The sequence below is a fragment of the Babylonia areolata genome, chromosome 18 (assembly GCF_041734735.1).
Source record: "Babylonia areolata isolate BAREFJ2019XMU chromosome 18, ASM4173473v1, whole genome shotgun sequence".
NCBI lineage: Eukaryota > Metazoa > Mollusca > Gastropoda > Neogastropoda > Buccinidae > Babylonia > Babylonia areolata.
Window position 1 is genome coordinate 69,710,556 of NC_134893.1, and position 22,123 is coordinate 69,732,678.

The 22,123-nt window shown below is 41.7% G+C and overlaps 1 protein-coding gene across 2 annotated transcripts; it reads right to left on the minus strand.

Moving 5' to 3' along the window:
* Window positions 1-640: 640 nt before the first annotated feature.
* Window positions 641-21,629, minus strand: LOC143293032 (uncharacterized). Of its 2 annotated transcripts, none has more exons than XM_076603850.1 (9): window positions 21,484-21,629; window positions 17,751-17,860; window positions 15,794-15,889; window positions 13,171-13,340; window positions 12,272-12,321; window positions 9,912-11,084; window positions 7,250-7,439; window positions 6,434-6,518; window positions 641-5,299 (listed from the first exon to the last, which is right to left on the minus strand). In XM_076603850.1, exons 2-9 carry the CDS (start codon window positions 17,751-17,753, stop codon window positions 4,496-4,498), a joined length of 2,571 nt encoding a protein of 856 aa, XP_076459965.1. In that variant the 5' UTR covers window positions 17,754-17,860; window positions 21,484-21,629; the 3' UTR covers window positions 641-4,495. The 2 variants fall into 2 exon arrangements, with proteins under 2 accessions (XP_076459965.1, XP_076459964.1); XM_076603849.1 differs by having other exon boundaries at window positions 17,751-17,864.
* Between the last annotated feature and the right edge of the window lie 494 nt (window positions 21,630-22,123).

The window sequence follows — 22,123 nt, forward strand, 5'->3', positions numbered from 1 at the left end:
GGAGATCGACAGCCCTCTCAATCCGCAACAAGATCCGGATTTTTAACACCAACGTGAAGTCGGTTCTACTCTATGGCTCAGAGACGTGGAGAGTGACAAAGACCAGCACCCACAAGCTTCAGACAATCACCAACAGATGTCTAAGAAACATCCTGAACATCAGATGGCCAGAGGTTGTCTCCAATGAAGAACTTTGGAACATGACAAAACAGGCCCCACTGGAGACGGAAATCAAGAAACGGAAATGGGGATGGATAGGCCACACACTACGCAAGTCTGCAACAAACATCACAAGACAGGCTCTTGATTGGAACCCACAGGGGAAAAGGAAAGTTGGCCGTCCGAAGCAGACCTGGCGGAGAAGCACTGAGGCAGAGACAAGGGCGGCCGGAATGACGTGGGCCGAACTGAAGAGGACCAGCCAGAGCCGGGTGCGTTGGAGGAGTGTTGTTGCGGCCCTATGTTCCCCACGGAATCAAGAGGAATAAGTCAAGTAAGTCAAGTTTTCCACATTCTGTTCTCTCTCTCTCTGTGTCTGTCTGTCTCTTCTTTTCTTAGTCCCCTCCTCCTTGCCCCCCCTCCCCCCCCCCAACCCCCCACCCCTTCCAATCCACCTCAACCGCCCCCCTTTTCATTCGAATATACAGAAATGTTGATTTCTAATTAATAATAACAATCATCATTATGATAGAAAGGATAATAATCCAAATGATAATAATATCATTTATTTTCAGTCTAATATCATCATCTTAGATGAACAGACTATAAATAAATAAACGAATGATGTGTGTGTATGCTCGCACATGCTTTGTGTATAATGTGTGCATGCTTGCCTGTCTGCATGTGTCCCTGCTTGCATATGTGTTTACCTGTTTTTCTAAAGCTCCTAGAGCCCAAAAAGTGCTAAATAAATTCACATTATCATATTCATTATCATTATTAGGCATTATTTTGTCGACAGGCACAATATGATATTCACACATCCACATACACATGGATGCATGCTTGACATATTTCATATTATAAAGTATGAAAGATATTGAAAATTTTAATCAACTATTTACCAAACTGCAAGTGCAATGACATGTCAAATCTGCTGCCTCAAAAAATCTTTTTTTTTTTTTTTTTTTAAAGAACACAAGGAACGCATGTCAAGTTAAATTGCGCTCAACTTTCCACACTAAACATGCAGTTGTACAGTGTTTCAAAAAGATTCTAAAAATAAATTTGCAGAATCACTGGCATCAGAAGCACACCACACACACACACATGCATGCACGCTCAAGCATATTTCATACAAAGCATTTTTTTTTTTTTTTAAGTTCAAATCAAATCAACAATTTACCAAACCTCAAATGCAATGAAATGTCAAATCTGCTGCCTGAAATCTTTTTAAAGAACAAAAGGAATGCCCACACAAGTTAAACCGTGCACAACTTTCCATACCAAACATATAGTTCTACTGTCTATGCTGAGGTAAAAGCAGCACACACCTATGGCAAATCACACACTACTTTTAGTGTGATAGTCCACACCCAACACCCCACCCACAAAGAAATATCTGACATACAGTTTCCAAAACATTTAACACACATCCCCCCAAACACATTTATGCTCCACATTGGAAGGTGGGTTCCAATCCTCTTTTTCTGCCGTTTTAACACACTCCAGACGATGGGACGCTATTGCGTTCCTGACGTAAGGTAGCGTTCCGGACGACGGTACACTATAGATACATGTATGTACCAAGAATGAATGGAGAGAAAGGGAAGGAGGTGGGGACAAACAGCAAAAGATAGACCCCCCCCCCCCTCCCCCCCCCCTCGAAAACAAAGAACTTGTAAAAATAAATGAAAAACAAAGAACAAGAGACACGCCCACAGCTGTCCACTGAGACGCGATAGAGCCTTCATACCAAAAACACTGTGACCACCGCCGTAGAAAGAAAAAGTCTTTTAAAAGGCAACGAAAGCCAAGGCCTACTAGGCTCCTAAACAAAACATCCACACAGAGCTATACGACTGTACACAAAGTAACAAGTTTGATCAAGAGAGAAACAACAACAACATGGCACATATAGTTCAATCAAGATAGGGCACATGAATCAAGAGGGACTACCCCCTATAATTTGTACAACACTATGAAAGAAAGGAGGCAAAAAATATAATCTGTGTATAAAAAAAACTGAGCAAGCACCAAAAAAAAACTGATGAGTAAATGCATACATCAAGAAAGAAGAATAAGCATGCCAATAAACAGCAAGTAGGAAAATAGATAAGTACAAAAGCAATAACTGTGCAAGGAGGTCAGTTGAGGCAGTAATCAACAAACCATTTCAAGTAGCAATATAGAGCGCATGTTAGTTTTGTAAGTTTGAATAAGTACACAGCGATCGTTACATGTACATTTGATGAACAAAATCATGTTTGAAGTAGGCAATCAACCAATCTATATTTCACTCTTGAGCAGATTGTGGTGCAGTATATACAGATCAGTCCACCACGCTGTGACGCTTTCTTGAAACCGAAACTGACACTCATTACGTTCTGCATTCCCAACTCTCTGCATTCCCACACCACCCTTTGCTGTGCCTGACTGGCGGTTTTCTGTTAGCCGCCACGCTGTTGTTTTCTGAGATGACTGAATGGATCGACTCGTCTCCTAGCTCTCTTCACTCTCTCTTGTCACTTCCTACACCAGCGTAGCGACTGCTTTCTGCACACGCTGTTGTCTTGAGACGACTGAAAGGATCGACTGTGAGGAGGGAGGTGGCAGGATGGTGGAGATGCTTATCTGGCAATACAGTGTCTGTGAGAGTCTGGGTTCGAATCCTGCTTTCGCACGTTTCCCACAAGTTTGACTGGAAAATCAAACAGAGCATCTCGTCATTTAACTCACTCGGGACAAGTTTTCTCCCTTGCTTTTCCCCACAGACGGCCCATTTGTAAGGGTTTGGAAAAAAATTACAAAAAATACAAAATACAGAGTAAGAAAATGAAACTTTCAGAACTGGTTTATTATGTGTTGAGCTATTACATATAAAAAAAAAAAAATAATTTCTCATCTTATTTTTACAGTTTTGCCATATGTAGAAAATACTGCCAATTTTTCACCCCGAATCACCATACCCATGCTCGCTTACTGCATTAAATTCGCTTTCTTCTTCATCATCATCCACCTCTTCAATGTCCGACCCTTCAGTTTGTAGCATTTCAAGTACTTCGGCAACCCTAAAACGTTGCCGTCGCTGCCTTGTTCACTTCACAACATTTTGAGAAGAGCCCGCTTTGCTAACAGGCTGGCACGCGAGCAGATGACCGGTCAGTGACTTTGTTAGCGTGTGTGCGAGACAAGCCACACATGGCAGGCTGACCAATCTTACCATTCGATTGTGGAGTGACCCAGAATAGCGCACTCTGCTTGGCTAATCACAAAATCACGTGTACAGTGCGTGATGGATTTTTATTTCTTGAAAATGCTATTCCATTCCGTCGTCTGAAACTGAATACATTTTATGTAGGAATGCTCATGCATTCCTTCGTCCGGAGAGTTAATAATAATAATAATGGTATTTATATAGCACTGAATCTTGTGCATAGACAAATCAAAGTGCTTTCGCACCAGTCATTCTCATGCACACATAACTCTAAAACTGGAGAAACTGAAGACAAGGAAGAGGCAGGGAAGGGAGGCTACTTTGGGAAGAGGAGTTTTAAGGCCAGACTTGAAAGAGCTGAGTGTGGAGACTTGACGAAGCGAAAGAGGAAGTTCATTCCAATGGCAAGGTCCAGAGACAGAGAAAGAACGCCGGCCAACAGTCGAGAGTTTGAATCAGGGTATGAGTAAACAGAATGGATCCGAAGCTGATCGTAGTGAGCGATATGGAGTGTAGAGGTGAAGGCAGCCACAGAGATAGATAGGAAGGAGCTGATTTGTGAATACATTTGTAGCATAGAGTGCTGATCTTGTACTTTATTCGGTGTGAGACAGGGAGCCAGTGGAGACGTTGCAAAAGGTGTGAGACAATAAACTCAGGTCCCGTGTGCAGCATGGCACACTGGAAAAGAAACCATGGCAACGAGAGTGTTGTCGTCTGGCAAAATACTGTCCAAAAAAATCCACTCTCATAGATACATGCATGCACTCAAGGCCTGACTAAGCATGTCGGGTTATGCCGCTGGTCAGGCATCTGCTAAGCAGATGTGGTGTAGCTTTATATGGATCTGTCCGAATAAAGTGACGCCTCCTTCAGAAACTGAAAACTGGTTCTGTTGATATACACACATGCACACTTATTCACAGTTGTTTTGCTTAGAATACTATACATATTTGTTATCATGGGTTGTTTTTTTTTCATATCTAATTTGCTTTCACCATGTTTTCATCCGTTTTGTCTTTTTACCTCTTTCTTATATACATAACTATTTGAATTGTCTATGTGTTACAAAAATGGAAATTCAAAACGTGTTTAAAAAAAAAAAAAAAAAAAAGGAAGCTAGTTGTGTTCATGCTGTCTGGTCACCACGGCCACCAGCATGGTAACTGGTTTCTGCGAGGGATCAAAGGCGGCGAAGAAGCGAACCACACAGTCCGGGCAGTCCAGCTTCAAACAGGAGGGGCATCTTCTCTCCTCCAGATTGTCCACAGGAAAGACACAAGCCAGCCGCAACCCCCTGGAAGAAGAAGAAGAAGAAGTGGTGGTGGTGGTGGTGGTGGTGGCGGCATCACCGACGTACTGACCGAGACACAACCGCAGGTACTTTTCGAACCGAACCACGCCGCTTTTCATCCGGTGAACGAAAACAATCAGCGGCGCCTCGGACGACATGTGAACTGACGAATCAGCAGCGGTGAGTTCCGATCTCAACAGTTCCAGTCCGGAACAGGAAGAAGAGTCCTCCTGCCTCAGGAACCGATCCTCAGGCACACACCTCACCCTGCAGGGGTCTTTGGAGAAGGTGCTCCGGAACCAGTTCAGGAAGACGCGGGTTTCCAGACGCACGTAATCCTCATGGAGATGGTTGGACAGCAGGATATCAAGCGAAGGCAGCCGAGCGTCACCACCGCCAACGGCAGAGTCCAGAGGGAAGAGGCCGGAGTGGTGGAGAGCACGTCTCACCCTGCGCCTGGGGTCGGAGATGTCGTTGATGAAGAGCGTGGCGTAGTAGATGTCCCCCCTGCACACCAGCCGGCCCATCAGGTACTCGTTGTTCTTGCTGGCCTTGTGAAGGCATGTGCTGATGGACCTTCTGCACTGTACTAGGGTCCTAGATTTTTTGCAGGTTGTTCTGGGTATTACCTTATGAAAGAAAGAAAGAAAGAAGAAAAAAAAAGACAAAAATCATATTATTTGTGTTTCAACATTGTCACGTGCTTGTGTGTGTGTGTGTGTGTGTGCGTGTGTGTGTGCGCGTGTGTGTGTCTGTGTGTGAGTGCGTGCATGCGTGTGTGTTGGTTAGTCATTAATTTAACATCTGTTCACTCAAGTAATTTAAGACGGTATGTGTATGTGTCCGTGTGCGAGTGTGTATGTATGTGTGTGTGACAATATGTTTTGATCAAAGGTTTGTGTGTGTGTGTGTGTGTGTGTGTGTGTGTGTGTACCCAAACGAAAAAAATGTGTGCATTTGCATGAGATGACTTACCTGCAAGCATGCATGTATCTGATTCTGCGTATGCAATCATCAGTGCACAAATGTGTGCATGTGTGTGTGTGTATGTGTGTGTGTTTGTGTGTGTGTGTGTGTGTACCCGAACGAAAAAAATGTGTGCATTTGCATTAGAAGACTTACCTGCATGCATGCATGTATCTGATTCTGCGTATGCAATCATCAGTGCACAAATGTGTGCACACATGTGTGTAAACATGAGCATGTGCAAGCATGCATGCATGTGTGTAAGTGCATATATTTTGTTTATGTGGATACACATGTGCGTGTGTCTATGTGTGCATGCATGCATGCATGCATGCGCACATGTAAGCATGCATGTATAAGCAGGAGCGGGTGCGGAAGAGAAGCAATGTGCGGTTGTCTGTGTGTGCATGTGGCGCATGCATACGCACACTCCGGAATCTCCTATCACGGGACACACGTGCATACGCACACTCTGGAATCTCCTATCACGGGACACACATGCATACGCACACTCAGGAATCTCCTATCATAGGATACACATGCATACACACACTCCGGAATCTCCTATCATGGGGACACACGTGCATACGCACACTCCGGAATCTCCTATCATGGGGACACACATGCATACGCACACTCCGGAATCTCCTATCACGGGACACACGTGCGTACGCACGCTCCGGAATCTCCTATCACGGGACACACGTGCGTACGCACGCTCCGGAATCTCCTATCACAGGACACACATTGCATACGCACACTCCGGAATCTCCCATCACGGGACAAACAACACCCACCTTCTCTATGTAGGAAGTTTTCAGCCTCTCCAGTATTCTGCTGCCGCTCAGGAGCAGTTCCTCAAACTCGTCCCATTTCTTCTTCCTGCAGTGAGAGAGAGAGAGAGAGGTTTACTCTCCATATCAGCCCAGACAGAATGACCCCCCCCCCCCCCCCCAAACACCAACCTCAGGGTAAAAAAAAAAAATTTTATTTCAAAAGCAAAAGGGTTGGGGGTGGGGACGGGCGCCATAGCCGAATGGTTAAAGCGTTGGACTTTCGATCTGAGGGTCCCGGGTTCGAATCACGGTGACGGCGCCTGGTGGGTAAAGGGTGGAGATTTTTACGATCTCCCAGGTCAACATATGTGCAGACCTGCTAGTGCCTGAACCCCCTTCGTGTGTATACGCAAGCATAAGATCAAATACGCACGTTAAAGATCCTGTAATCCATGTCAGCGTTCGGTGGGTTATGGAAACAAGAACATACCCAGCATGCACACCCCCGAAAGCGGAGTATGGCTGCCTATATGGCGGGGTAAAAACGGTCATACACGTAAAAAGCCCACTCGCGTATATACGAGTGAACGTGGGAGTTGAAGCCCACGAACGCAGAAGAAGAAGAAGTAGTTGGGGGTGGGGATGGGGGATAGTTTTTGTGTGGTTTTTTGGTGGTTTTTTTTTCAATTTCAAAGAGTTGTCAAAGCAAGCGGCCTGATCCATACAAATGCTACATCACATCTGCTGTAAATTAGACAGATAAATAAATAAATAAATAAATAAACAACAACAACAACAACAAAAAACAAAAAAAAACCCACAACGACAGGAACTCACTCCGCCGCCTTGGCGAGGTCATGAAAGTAGCGCAGCATGCAGCAGGAGGGGAGGAGGTGGGGGGGGTGGAGGGCGCTCCAGACGTGCACGTGCTCCCCCGTCATGCCGTTCTCCTGGGCCAGCTCCCCCTGCACCCCGGCCACCACCCCTTCAAACGCCTCCGCGTCTTCCGGGATCACCAGCAGACACTCTGAAAACGATTATATGCACATAGTTATTATCAACATACGGCAATTCTTTTTTTTGTTCATGATCTGCAACTCCCACGTTCACTCGTATGTACATGAGTGGGCTTTACCGTCTATGACTGTTTTTAGCCTGCCATGTAGGCAGCCATACTCCGTTTTCAGGGGTGTGCATCTGGGTATGTTCTTGTTTCCATAACCCACCGAACGCGAGCATGGATTACAGGATCTTTAGCATGCGTATTTGATCTTCTGCTTACGTAAACACATGAAAGGGGTTCAGGTACTAGCAGGTCTAGACATCTGTTGACCCAGGAGATCAGAAAAATCTCCAACCTTTATCCACCAAGCGCCGTTACCGAGATTCAAACCCGGGACCCTCAGAATGAAAGTCCAACGTTTTAACCACTTGGCTATTGCTCCCATCATAAGGTGATAAAAAAACAAAAGAGGACTACCGAGTCTTTAAAAATAAAAATGGGGGGGGGGGGGGAAAACTTATGAAAACTGTAGGCTGTAAAATAAAAGAGTTGTTTTGTGGGAGTCTACAGTGATAACTGTGTGAGTGGAGAAATTCTATAAAAACCTTAGGTTGTAAAACAACTCTTTTTCTTTTACAACCTACAGTTTTGATAAAAAAATTCTCCATTCACATAGTTATCACTTTTCTCTCCCTCAAAGACAACCCCATTTTACAGAATCACCAGCAGACACTCTGCTTTCAAATATGTGCACATTACTGTCACTCTGGACTCCATCAAACGCTGCCATGTTTTCTGGAATCTCCAGAAGACACTCAGCATGAAAATATATCCGCACAGTCATCACAACAGACTCCCAATCAAGTGAGGCTGGGTTTTTGACTCACTTGTGTAAACAAAGTGAGTCTCTGTTTTAACCCGGTGTTCGGTTGTCTGTCTGTGTGTGTGTGTGTGTGTGTGTGTGTGTGTGTCTGTGTGTCCGTGGTAAACTTTAACATTGACATTTTCTCTGCAAATACTTTGTCAGTTGACATCAAATTAGGCATGAAAATAGGAAAAATTCAGTTCTTTCCAGTCATCTTGTTTAAAACAATATTGCACCTCTGGGATGGGCACAAAAAAATAAATAATGAAGCCTAATTATATGCAAACTGCATTTACTGTTATATTTATATTTTTTGTATTCTCTAAACTTGGTACTTTGATCTCTTATTCTGACACAACAACAAGAGGAGTCATTATTATCATTTTTTGTTCAAACAGGAACTTCTTTTGCTAAGCATGGAAGTTTTATTTATTTTGCAAACGTTTTGGTGCAGATAGTAAAAAAGGGAAGTTACTCTGTAATTAATGCTAGGGGACTTAATTTATCACAAGTGAGTCTTGAAGGCCTTGCCTCTCTTGTTAATGTTGTTGTTGTTTCTTTGTTATCATAAAGAAAACTATTCAATGCATAAACATTCCATCAAACAAAAAAACAACAACAAACAAACAAGCAAGCATGAGATTCCAAGATCAAAGTCCTGAACAATCAGGGGCAACAACCAGCAGGCTGAAACGACAAAATGATTCATCACCAGGTATTTAATTAACAACACTCACCATCCTTCTGAACACTTTTACAGTCACACTGCCAACATCAAAATGACTCAAAGTAGAATGTTACTCTCCAATTATTTTTTTTCAAATACATTTTTGGCAATCACACACAACTGTTGCCTACCAGTTAGCTAAGTCTGTTTGCAGCACCTTAAAAAAAAAAAAAAAAAAAAAAAAATCCTCCGTTTGTTTTCATGTTTTGTGTTGTTCCTTTTTTTCTTACAAATCAAAGTTAAGTGACTTGCTAAACTGTACTTTAGAGATCTGGTAATGAATATGAGTGTTCAGTGCACAACGGAAATGCAAAAATACCCAGCATGCACCAAAACAGCGAGTCGGCTACCTGAACGACGGAGCCGTCAGTGTTGCAGCCCATGACTGCAGAAACGAATAGACCTGATCAAACATCTGATAATGAAATTTTTATTTAATACGTAATAATAATAATAACAATAATAATAATAGTACACCTTTATAATCAAACAGCACTTTCAAACATCTCAAAGCACTTTACAATACAACAACAGTCAGACACAAACCACAACACACATGCACGCACGCACACACTGACATATACACACACACTCGCACAAACACACACGTGCACACACAAACACACATGTGCACACATACACACACACACACATAATGCACACACACACACACACATTTTTGTCAAAAAAATGTGTGGACAGACGTTAAACAAACACACACACACACACACTGACTGACAAGCCATTTATTGTCAGATTAACTGTTTGTTGTACTGACATTTTCGCAACCATTTGAATAAAATATTAACTGAGCAACACAAGGAAATTCTGATTTGAGGGAAGGTATGATTTAAAAAAAAAAAACAAAAAAACCCAAAACACACACACACACACACCCCTTTACCTGAGGCATCCTGCAAGGGATCATCAGCAGTCTCAACCTGTTCCAGACCTCTGTTTGAATGAGCCTCCGCTTCATGGATCTCTCGAGCTGCCTGACGCACATCCGTGTCAAAGGGCACGGCCTGAAGCCCGCAAGCTTCAGCGGAGGAACCCGAGTTCGATGCCGGCTCCGAGCTGACACAGTCTGCTTCATGCTGCTCACAGGCTTTTTCTGGAAGGCCCTCAGACTCTGACGATGACGAGTCGCGAAACACGTCCTCGAACGGCGGGTCTGGGGATACGTGGTGTTTCACTTTGTCTGCGGCTTTGCGCCCGTTTGGCTTTGTGCTGGGTCTAAGCTGTTTTTCTGCCTTCCCCTGGGCGTTCTGTCTGTCCCGGAACAGTTTTCTTTTTGGAGACTTTCTCTTCGGTGACAAAGCCAGGCCTAATAGTTTTGATGATGAAACGTATTTGTGACTCGTCCGGGCGGAGCTCTGTTCATCGTCTTCAGATTCATCCGAACTGATCATCATCGGCCTGGGTTTTTTGGAGTTAGCCTTCCACCGCTGCGTCTTCTTTCTCTTATTGTTGGTGTGGTGTGCGTTGTTGCTGTTGTTGGCTGTGAGGTGGCGACTGGCTTGACCGTTGGTGGCTGGCGTTTGTTCTTGTAGTTTCTTCTGGATGTCTGCAAAAGTCTGCGACCTTTCAGAACTGTGGCCTGATGCCACTCTGGATAAAGAGGAGGAGGAGGAGGAGGAGTCAGCTCCCTTCATTTTCTCTGAAGGCAAGGGGTTGACGGAAGAGCACAGCTTGCTGCCGAACGATTCCGAAGAATAATCAGTGTCGGCTCCATCGCTGCATTCCTGGTGTGGCCCTGTGCGGTCGGCTGGACTGTCAGCGTCATTGTCTGCGTCGACGCCGCTGGCCTCGCTGTACACTTGAACGGAGGCCTCGGAGTCAGAAGTCGGGTTCGAGGAAATCACCGGGGTCTTTCTTCCGAGTATGCGTTTTCTGCATCCACAAGCTTTGCTGCCATTTGAAAAAGTGCTGCTCGTGCTCGTTTCACTGTCGCTGCTTTCACTTTCGCTGCTTCTGCTTTCATCTTCTTCTTCAGAGGTCTTGTTCCATGCTGTGGCTTCATGGTCATCTGGTTCATCATCATCATCGCTTTCGCTGCAGGATTCTTCTCTTTTTCCTGGTGGAAAGGAAAAAGGAAAGGAAGGTTCTAATTTTGACACAATAAAAGAAGAAACAATTTTCTAAAAATAAAAATAATAGTACGGAGGCTGCTTCCTGAAGTTACCTTCTCAGCGGCAAGTGAAGTAACACTACTGCACTACCCTGGGACCTTGGAGCCATCTTACTTGTCTGAAGGCTTCAGACTCCTCGTCCCCTATTCTGGCATGACGCACAACAACAGCAAGACTGGAGGAGAAGGTCTTTTATCTTTTGTTGCTTACGGCAACCACCATATTTGTCTTTGTATTTCTTTTTACCACAATAGATTTCTGTGTGTGAAATTCGGGCTGCTCTCCCCAGGGACAGCGCGTTGCTATACTACAGCGCCACCCTTTTTTTTTTTGTATTTTTTCCTGCATGCAGTTTTATTTGCTTTTCCTGTGGAAGTGCATTTTTCTACAGAATTTTGCCAGGGACAACTCTTTTGTTGCCATGGGTTCTTTTACGTGCGCTAAGTGCATGCTGCACACGGGACCTCAGTTTATCGTCTCATCCGAATGACTAGCGTCCAGACCACCACTCAAGGTCTAGTGAAGGGGGAGAAAATATCGGCGGCTGAGCCGTGATTCGAACCAGCGCACTCAGATTCTCTCGCTTCCTAGGCAGAAGTGTTACCTCTAGGCCATCACTCCACATATAATGACTGAATAGCTATGAAACAGGTCCCATATATCCTGGGCGGGGGGGGAACCAAGGAAAAGAAAACCAGGCGCATGTACAAACACATTCATACACATAAACCTGGAACGTGCCTTTGACACTGTCCATGTCTAATGCTGCAGGCTCTGCGAATTTTTTGTTTACATCTGTTGAGGCAACCTCTGATCACTTTTAAACTTTTTTAAACCACTAATTCATCCTGTTATTTCCCCATTTCCCTTCATTGGTACTGTTTGCTTTTTGGGGTTTTTTTTTTTATTTTATTCTAGCTGCTGTTATTTTGTGAAGTTTGCTGAAAAATTCCTGTTTGTTGTGTTCTAAATTTACCTGCAAAAAAAGCCACACTCCAGTATAAGATGTCAAGGTCATAGGTAAAAAAAACAACAAACAAAAACCAACGCTTCACCGTCTGAAAATCACAGCATCTTTTATGATAAAGCGCACTGGTTATCGTACACACAGCATTATCTCATTTTATCTCACCTTTATCTGTCTTCTGGTACTCCTCTTTGTGCTTCTTACTGCAAAATACCCTGCACACACACACACACACACACACACACACACGCATTATATTTAATACTGTTATTTATATTTACATTGCTGTAGGGTAATACTTGTTGATATGCATATACATGTTCTCCTTCCCATGACAACTCATTCAATACACACCACAACCTCTTTAGACTTTTTCTTATAATATACTTTTCCTCTGATACATGACATGAACCTTTTTTTTCTTTTTTCTTTTTTCTATACACTAATATTCACATGCATTCCCTTTCCTTTATACACTACTTTACTCCTTTCCGTCTAAAAACACTTATTGTGAATAGACGTTAAACTGAAGAAAACACGCACACACACATACACACAAACATACACAGACAAATGCATGCATGCCCAAACACTGTCTATAATGACACAGTGAAAGGAAATTAAAGAAAGAAACATATAAAAAAAAAATGTTTCCTGGATTTGGTAAAGTCACATGGGCGCCATAGCCGAATGGTTAAAGCCTTGGACTTTCAGCGATTCACTGTCAAACACGTACCAATACAAATCTTTGCACTAATCGTCATACATACCATTACAAATCTTTGAACCGATTCAGTGATTCACTGTCAAACACGTACCAATATAAATCTTTGCACTAATCGTCATACATACCATTACAAATCTTTGAACTGATTCAGCGATTCACTGTCAAACACGTACCAATATAAATCTTTGCACTAATCGTCATACATACCATTACAAATCTTTGAACTGATTCAGTGATTCACTGTCAAACACGTACCAATACAAATCTTTGCACTAATCGTCATACATACCATTACAAATCTTTGAACTGATTCAGTGATTCACTGTCAAACACGTACCAATACAAATCTATGCACTTCTTCCCATGGCGTTTTCTGCGAGAGGTGATGCTCCTAGGATCTTCCTTGGCACAGTAGAAGTGGAAGGATCTGCTGCACTCTCTCAGCTCACACCCCGAGGTGGCGCCCGTCCTGCGCTTCTCCTTCTTCTGCTTGCACCAGTGGCACTTCTGTGGAAGAATCGGTTCTTCTTCTTCTTCTTCTTTGTTCGTGGGCTCCAACTCCCTCATTCACTCGTATGTACATGAGTGGGCTTTTATGTGTATGACCATTATTACCCCGCTATGTAGGCAGCCATATTCCATTTTCAGGGGTGTGCATGCTGGGTATGTTCTTGTTTCCATAACTCACCTAATGCCAACATGGATTACAGGATCTTTAACGTGCGTATTTGGATCTTCCGCTTGCATATACACACAAACGGGGTTCAGGCATGAGCAGGGCTGCACAGATGCTGACCTGGGAGATGGGGAAATATCTCCACCCTTTACCCACCAGGCGCCGTTACCAACATTTGAACCCCGGACCCTCAGACTGAAAGTCCAATGCTTTAACCGCTCGGCTACTGAGCCCATTGAATAGGTTCAACCCCTTGACTGGCTGGCGCTGTGGAGGAGGAGGAGGAGGAGGAGCAGGAGGAGGAGGGATTTTGTTTAACTCTTTCATTGCAAAGTTTCTATGAGGAAAACACTACTAGCGACAAATATCTTGCACTTAACGCTCTGATTGAAGGAGATGCAACCCACGAACACTGAAGAAGAAGCAGAACCCCTCAACTGCTACTGCTGCTGATGAGAATGCTAAACAGCTGTCATCTCACAATGATAAAACAGAGCTTACAGGTCAGAATGTCAGTTACCATTCTTTGTCTGGACTTATTGTCTCACGCCGAATAAAGTACAAGATCAGCACTCTATGTTATAGATGCATTCACAAAACTGCCCCTTCCTATCTCTGCGGCTGCCTTCACCTCTACACTCCATCTCGCTCACTACCATTGGCCTCGGATCCACTCTATTTATGCATACCCAGATTCAAACACTCGACTGTTGGCCGCCGTTCTTTCTCTGTTTCTGGACCTTGCAATTGGAATGAACTTCCTTTTTCGCTTCGTCAAGTCTCCACACTCAGCTCTTTCAAGTCTGGCTTTAAAACCCACCTCTTCCCAAAATAGCCTCCCTTGCCTGCCCTTCCTTGTCTTTAGTTTCTACAGTATTAGAGTTATGCATGCGTGTGAATGACTGGTGCGAAAGCGCTTTGATTTGTCTCTGCACAAGATCCAGCGCTAGATAAATACCATTATTATTATTATTTATTATTCCTCTGAAGACTGCAATAAATTGATCAACACTGCTGAAAAGTACATAATTTTTTTTTTTTTTAATAAATTAGTATTACTATTAATGCTACTTTCAAACTCATGTCATGCTGATTTCACACCAAGAAGGTTTGGCTGTCAAAAGGCCTGCCTACCTCTTCACATACACAGATGACAATCATGATGATATTCTCAGTACATGTAATAATTATAGGTATCTAAACAGAAACATGAATACATTTACAGATTGCACACAGACAGACACAGACACAGACATACACACACTCTCTCTCTCTCTCTCTCTGTAAAAAAGCAGTTGTTGCTTATTCAATTACCATCTTGAAATTAAAAAAAATTGACTTTGACACACACACACATACATAAACACACACATTAGTCACAATAAGAACAGATAAACAGATATCATAGTATACATGTATATACAAATGAAAATGCAAACAAATAATTTGAAAGCTATTTCATTCAACATGGCCTGTGAATGTCAATGAGAAAAGCTTGAACACTGCATCCTCGCATGAAAGATTATAATGTGAGGAACATGTGGACAACCTGAAGCAAAAGACATAATCATGTATGGTGATAGAAAACACACTCTCTCTCTCTCTCTCCACACACACACACACACACACATACACAATGTTTTCAGAAATTTCAAACTCCAGTCCAGTTGGTATCCTCCTTTGATGTATTATATTTAATACTGTTATTTATATTTACATTGTTGTAGGTTAATACTTGTTGATATGCATATACATATTCTCCTTCCCGTGACAACTCATTCAATACACACCACAACCTCTTTAGACTTTTTCTTATAATATACTTTTCCTCTGATACATAACATGAACTTTTTTTTTTCCTTTTTTTTTTAACACTAATATTCACATGCATTCCCTCTCCTTTATACACTACTTTACTCCTTTCCGTCTAAAAACACTTATAGTGAATAGACGTTAACTCTCTCCATATGAACGGCGAAAGAGACGACGTTAACAGCGTTTCACCCCAATTACCATCATCAAAATATTGCAAACGGAAGGCTCTTATACTGAAGAGGTGAACGTTGACAAAGAATACCACAATTCTGACGACGGAAGCTGAAGGTTGGGTCATTCAGACACCCACAGGACATCCGATGGATTCTGTGTAGAGGAGAAGAGAGGACTGGCCATACTGAGTGAGTTAAACTGAAGAAAACACACACACACACACACACACACACACAAAGACACACAAAAACACACACACACACTGTCACTGAAATAAGTCACAGTCCACACTCACCAAGTGCCTTCCTCTCCTGATTTCTTCCTGCACCTCATCGATCTTAAAGCCGCCGAAGTGATCAAATTTGTACTGGACCAACTTGGATGAGTATTGCTGGAGGGAAGAAACAAGAATAAAATTTTAAAACAATATTATAAAAAAAAAAAAGAGGGGACGGGGGAGAGAGAGAGAGAGAGACAGACAGAGACAGAGAGAGACAGAGAGAAATAGTCTGAATGTTTCATCCATATTATTTTATGGAAATTAAGGCCTTGCCCCCATACTACTGAAGGGGATTACACTTATTTAACACAAGACATAACTCGTTTTCGTTCCCCCCAGGAAATAATTCACAGCTTAGCAAAGAAAAGTTGGTAGATAAATGCAGATGAGAGAAAGAGTGGGAGAGACAAAGAGAGGGAGTGAAAAAGACAGAGTTCAATAAGGATGAAAAAAAAAAGGAGACCAGATGGGAAAAGCTGTTTTTACAAAGCATGCTGTCTCAAACGTACACACACACTTAACACACAGTCAGACACTTGCCCACACACACACACACACACCACAGAAATATGATACAGCTATACAGATAAAACTAACCAAGACAGACAGTGAGGCACACACACACACACACACACACACACACAGAAATATGATACAGCTATACAGATAAAACTAACCAAGACAGACAGTGAGGCACACACACACACACACACACACACACACACACACACACACACACACACACACACACACACACACACAGAGAAATATGATACAGCTATACAGATAAAACTAACCAAGACAGACAGTGAGGCACACACACACACACACAAACACACACACACCACAGAAATATGATACAGCTATACAGATAAAACTAACCAAGACAGACAGTGAGGCACACACACACACACACACACACACACACACCACAGAAATATGATACAGCTATACAGATAAAACTAACCAAGACAGACAGTGAGGCACACACACACACACACACACACACACACACACCACAGAAATATGATACAGCTATACAGATAAAACTAACCAAGACAGACAGTGAGGCACACACACACACACACACACACACACACACACAAACACACACACACCACAGAAATATGATACAGCTATACAGATAAAACTAACCAAGACAGACAGTGGGCCACACACACACACACACAAACACACACACACCACAGAAATATGATACAGCTATACAGATAAAACTAACCAAGACAGACAGTGAGGCACACACACACACACACACACACACACACACACACACACACACACACACACCACAGAAATATGATACAGCTATACAGATTAAACTAACCAAGACAGACAGTGGGGCGGGGGGAAAGAGCCAGACAGACAGACAGACAGACAGAAAAGGACACAATCATCCATCTGGCACATTACAACACGGCTTTGAAAATTTAAAGGATGCACTGCATATTCACTGAACAAGTCCCGGGGACCGTTTAAAAAAAAAAATCCTATAACAAACACACACACACACAAAAAAAGAGAGTGAAAATTCTGCATAGGGGCATCAGCTCAGATGCAAGAATAGTCTGCTACAAAGCAGAGTTCTTTCCTTTCAATACTTCTTTGCACAGAAACCAAGATGACCATGACTGGAGCGTACACCTGTGTGTGTGTGTGTGTGTGTGTGTGTGTGTGTGTGTGTGTGTGTGTGTGTGTGTGTGTGTGTGTGTGTGAGTGTCTGTGTGTGTGTGTGTGTAACAATGCAGATTTCATAACAATGTGCACTATATGAGTCTTCTCCTTCAACTTGTTGATGCCTGGAATCTCCTAGAATTATGTGGGGGGTTTTTTAAAGAAAAAAAGAGAAGAAAAGTCCTTGAGGGACGTCCCACATGACTTTAAACTGATCACAAGCCCTGGTTTTAACTTCGCCAAAGAACAACGCTGTTCTTCATCACCATCAAACGCTTACCATGCATTTCTTGTGAGCGGCAAGGACCTGGCCGTTCTCTGGAAGCTTCTGAGAGTACAGCTTCCCACACACGCTCTGCGCGTCCTTCCCGTGTCTGCAGAAAGCGCACACTGCCTGAAAATGTCAACATACTGTCAAATTCTGAGCTTAGCTCTCAGACTATTATCAAATTCATTACGGACCAAGTATTGTTCTAATGTCAAGTGTATATGCTTTAGTAACCTGACAATTGAGCATATAATTTTTCACTGTAGCTTGATGAAGCCTTTTGTACACGAAAGTGTGTCTTCACAAGTGACTGAGAACGTTGATGTTTTTGACTTTTTGCATTCATTATCAGTTGTTTCGCTTGTCAGTTTAACGACTTCTCTCTTACGAAGTCCTTTAAGTAATTTCCTGTAACTGTATTTAGAGGGTTTTTTGTTTTTGTTTTTGTTTTTTTTGTTTTGTTTGTCTTCCAAATTTCACCCACATTTTTACCCTCATTTGCCCAGTTTCCCCCAACCCTCCATTCATCCACATCTCCCACCCCTTCTAACCGATAATACTCAGATGTATTCATAAATACTTTAACAAAATGTCTTCAATCACCGATATGTGTGTGTGTGTGTGTGTGTGTGTGTGTGTGTGTGTGTTTAGATATAGACAGACAGAGAGAGGGATATATATATATATATATATATATATATATATATATATATATATATATATATATATAAAAGAGTACAGCCTGAGTCCCAAATCTAAATGAAACACTACTGCAACAACATTATCACCACCATGATCATTTATCACTGTCTCACACACACACACACACACACACAAAAGGTCCCAAATTCAGGGCAAAAAAAAAGAAAAAAAGGTATGTAACATGAAAATATAAAAACTGAAAAAACATGTAATTTCAAATCAGATTACTAAAGACGTACTGTATTCTATTCAAGTCAAGTTGAACCCATTCAGAAAACCAAGAACTGTGCTGCAAGGCTTATAGTCAGAACATCCAGACAAACCCATTAATATACTCCTTCAACATCTTTAGCTAGTCTTCTGATTCCAGAGGGCTGAGAATTCCTCAAACAAACAGAAAATCACAAGGTCAATCGTGTACATGGAAGTGTGTTTGTTGAGGGTGGGGGATTGGGCCTAGCTGTCAGCAGGACAACATTTTTTTGTGTGGGTGCTTTACAGATAATAAATTATGTAGTTTGTTGTTGCTTTGTGCGTGTGTGTGCGTGTGCGTGTGCGTGTGTGTGTGTGTGAGTGCACGCGCGTGTGTATGCATGCGTGCGTGCTTGCTTGTGTGCAAAAAAAAAAAAGAAAAGAAAAAAGAAAAGAAAAAAGAGAAAAAAGAGAAAAAAGAGAAAAAAGAGAAAAAAGAAAAAAAAAGAAAAAAGAAAAATCAACCAGCCAGGACGAATCACATCCAGCTTTTGGGATTTTTGAGATGCTTCCCTCTGGTCGATGGTACAGAAGTATAAGGACAAAAACCAATCACTTTGCCAATAGTTTTTTCCCCAACGCAGTCAATACCCTGTCTCTCGAACAAATCCAGTGTGATAAATAGAATTGTGCAACCAACAACCATCTACCTGAATATTTAGTCATCAGCCCCACCCGCATGTAATATGCAGCTTCTGTTCAAATGTGTGTGTGTGTGTGTGTGCATGTGTGCAGTGTGTGCATACATTAGTATGCACAAGTTTTTATATATATGCACTTTTATGTATCTTATTTCTACTGTATCTGTGTTTGTGTATGATTTTCAATTTAAGTTCATATCTTGTTATGTACTATCCCCCCCCAATATTCCTTGTGACCCCGGTACACTTGGTAAATACATATTGTATTCTATTCTATTCTATATGTGTGTGTTAACTAATGCTGAACAGAACACTAAGAGCAAGGCAATAAAGAACAAACATCACAATACCTTTTGTTTAGAATTTGAAAAGATAATTGTGGAGTGCTGCTGGAGTCACAACAGAAACTGTATGGTTTGCCTCAAAAACAAATATATCTTTGTACAGTAGTCAGTCAGTCAGGAAGTTGTGTATGTCAAATTTATACATGTACACAACATAAACAGATGTGATTACAGATTAGAGCCTTCTTCCAATGAATATGGCTTTCAAAACTGCTTAATATGCATACAGAATATTACTTAAGAGATACTGGATAGTCAAGAACATTTAAAGTGCATTATCACTGCAGAGAAGTACATTTTATTATAACAGACTTAAAAAAATCATAGTGTACTTTCTGTAAAAGACAGAAGATAGAGAGGATTGTTGTCGGATGATCAACAAAAATAAGGAAATACTGACAAAGATAATACTGACATCTTCACTTTGACTAAACTGAAATTCATCAGATGTGATTTCAATGTGTGCACATCCATTCCATTTATATTTATATAAAACCAAGGAAGAGCTCACTGGCTAACAAAATTTACTTCCTGTTTGATTGTCAGATGCACAGATTGCTCCCGCACTAATTTTAAAAATCTTAAAAATCATTTTGTTTTTGGTACTGCAGCACTTTAGGGGGCAGTACAAATCTTCAACAGTAATACCAACATTTTTTTTTCTTTTAAATGCGGGAGATCGTTAAGTTTGATGTTGATGAGTAAATCATGGTTAAGAGCAACTCTTTTACAAGTCTAACCTGATAAAGTAATGGTATTAACATTCAAATATTCATACCAAATCCCAGTGATCCTCATAAACTTTTTGTGAGTTGCTCTCTTTCCAATTTTACTTGATTTCATAGAGTTTTACATATCATAACATGGGGCAATGGCTGGACATAATTATAGACACCCATCCCCCTCTGCACCAGAGAACAGAAAGTTGGGGTTTACCCCCCGGGGAACGCTTCGCTAGCCGGAGTGGTACAGCCTTGATACTGCGAAATGAAGTTCCTTTTCAATTTTTTTTTTTTTTAATCTTTTTTTTTTTTTTATACAGAGTTAGTGCCTTTTCCTGCAGATCATACAGTGACATAATAATTATAATGTGATCGTGGTCACTATACGGCAGGAAGGAGTTTCCCTTCGTGAAATACTAAATAACTGTAAGTCAGCAAAGATACAGGTACAGGTACAGAATTTGGGACTCTTTTTTTTTCTTTTTTTTTTAAGCCTTTTTGGCTTTTCTTAATATAGAAATAGTTTAGGGTTGCGTACATGCGTATGAAATTTTTTAAATGTTCATTCATCAAAATCGAATGGTTTTATTACTGATTTAAAGTCATTGTCTAGAAGATTCTTGAACTGGTCAATAGTTTTGGCTGTTTTTGTTGAATTATTCAGTGCATTCCATCCTTTAACTGCTCTAAAGCTAAAAGAAAACTTACGAATATTTGTTCTGCAAAATTTTGTGAAAAGGTTAGTATTTGAGCTTCTGGTAACATGGAGTTTGTTAGTAGAAAAGAAGGTGCAGGGGTCAGTGTCAACCATTTTATTAATTATCTTGAATACTTGTATCATGTCTCCTCTATATCTCAATACGGAAGGAAGGAGTTTCCCTTCGTGAAATACTAAATAACTGTAAGTCGGCAAATATACACTACCTAGATGACAACATGGACCTATTACAATGTGTTTTCATGAACGATTTTAGAACAAAGAGGTCCCAAACTTTTGCGCGACACACTCGCCACTGGAAAGAGTTCTGCGCACGAGATCGCAAAACATATTCTAAAAGAAAAAAAAAGGAGACCTTTTACTTACCATCCGTAGGAGCACACAGTATGCAAATTCAATGCTTATATAATATAATGCACTAGCCGTGAACAAAACGGTAGTTCATCTGTGTTCGTGACCAAATTTCAGACGCTTACACCAAAAATTGAAGCATCGTCGGTTGCCTTGCAAAACATGTTACTTTCCCTTCGCAGTTTTCTTGGTATCGATTTTGTTGTCTTAAAACACAAAACAAATAGAACATACTCAAGGCTGATCCGGCGCACTTGAACTTGGTAGATTTTTTAGGTCTGGGTTGGCCTGTTCATCATTCTATAAGTAAATAATAATAATAATTTATAAAATTGCTTTTGGTGACACGCGTGGACTACCTATGTGTAGCATACTGATTGTACAGTGAGCGTAGGGGGTCCAGTGTGCAGTGCCTCAAGTTCGAGCACTACACATGGCAAGTTCCACACAAGGTGTTGATGAAAAAAAAAGTAGCCCACTCCCAGAAAGGCTGTACGTTAAGGTAAATTTCAAAAAGGACCTGACACTACAGGAAAGGAAAGAAGATGCTCTTTTTAGGGAGATGAAAAGCAAGAGAGAGCCGGCAAAGCCGGGCTTCGTGGGATGACTGAGTACGCCCATTGGATTCGTAATAATGGCCAGGTTGTAATTAAAC

Coding starts and splice junctions, on each gene's coding strand:
- LOC143293032 (XM_076603849.1), bottom strand. Junction 15,890..17,750: donor CCGCTCACAAGAAATGCATG/GTAAGCGTTTGA, acceptor TCTTCCCTCCAG/CAATACTCATCCAAGTTGGT. Junction 7,440..9,911: donor TCCCTTGCAGGATGCCTCAG/GTAAAGGGGTGT, acceptor AATCGTTTTCAG/AGTGTCTGCTGGTGATCCCG.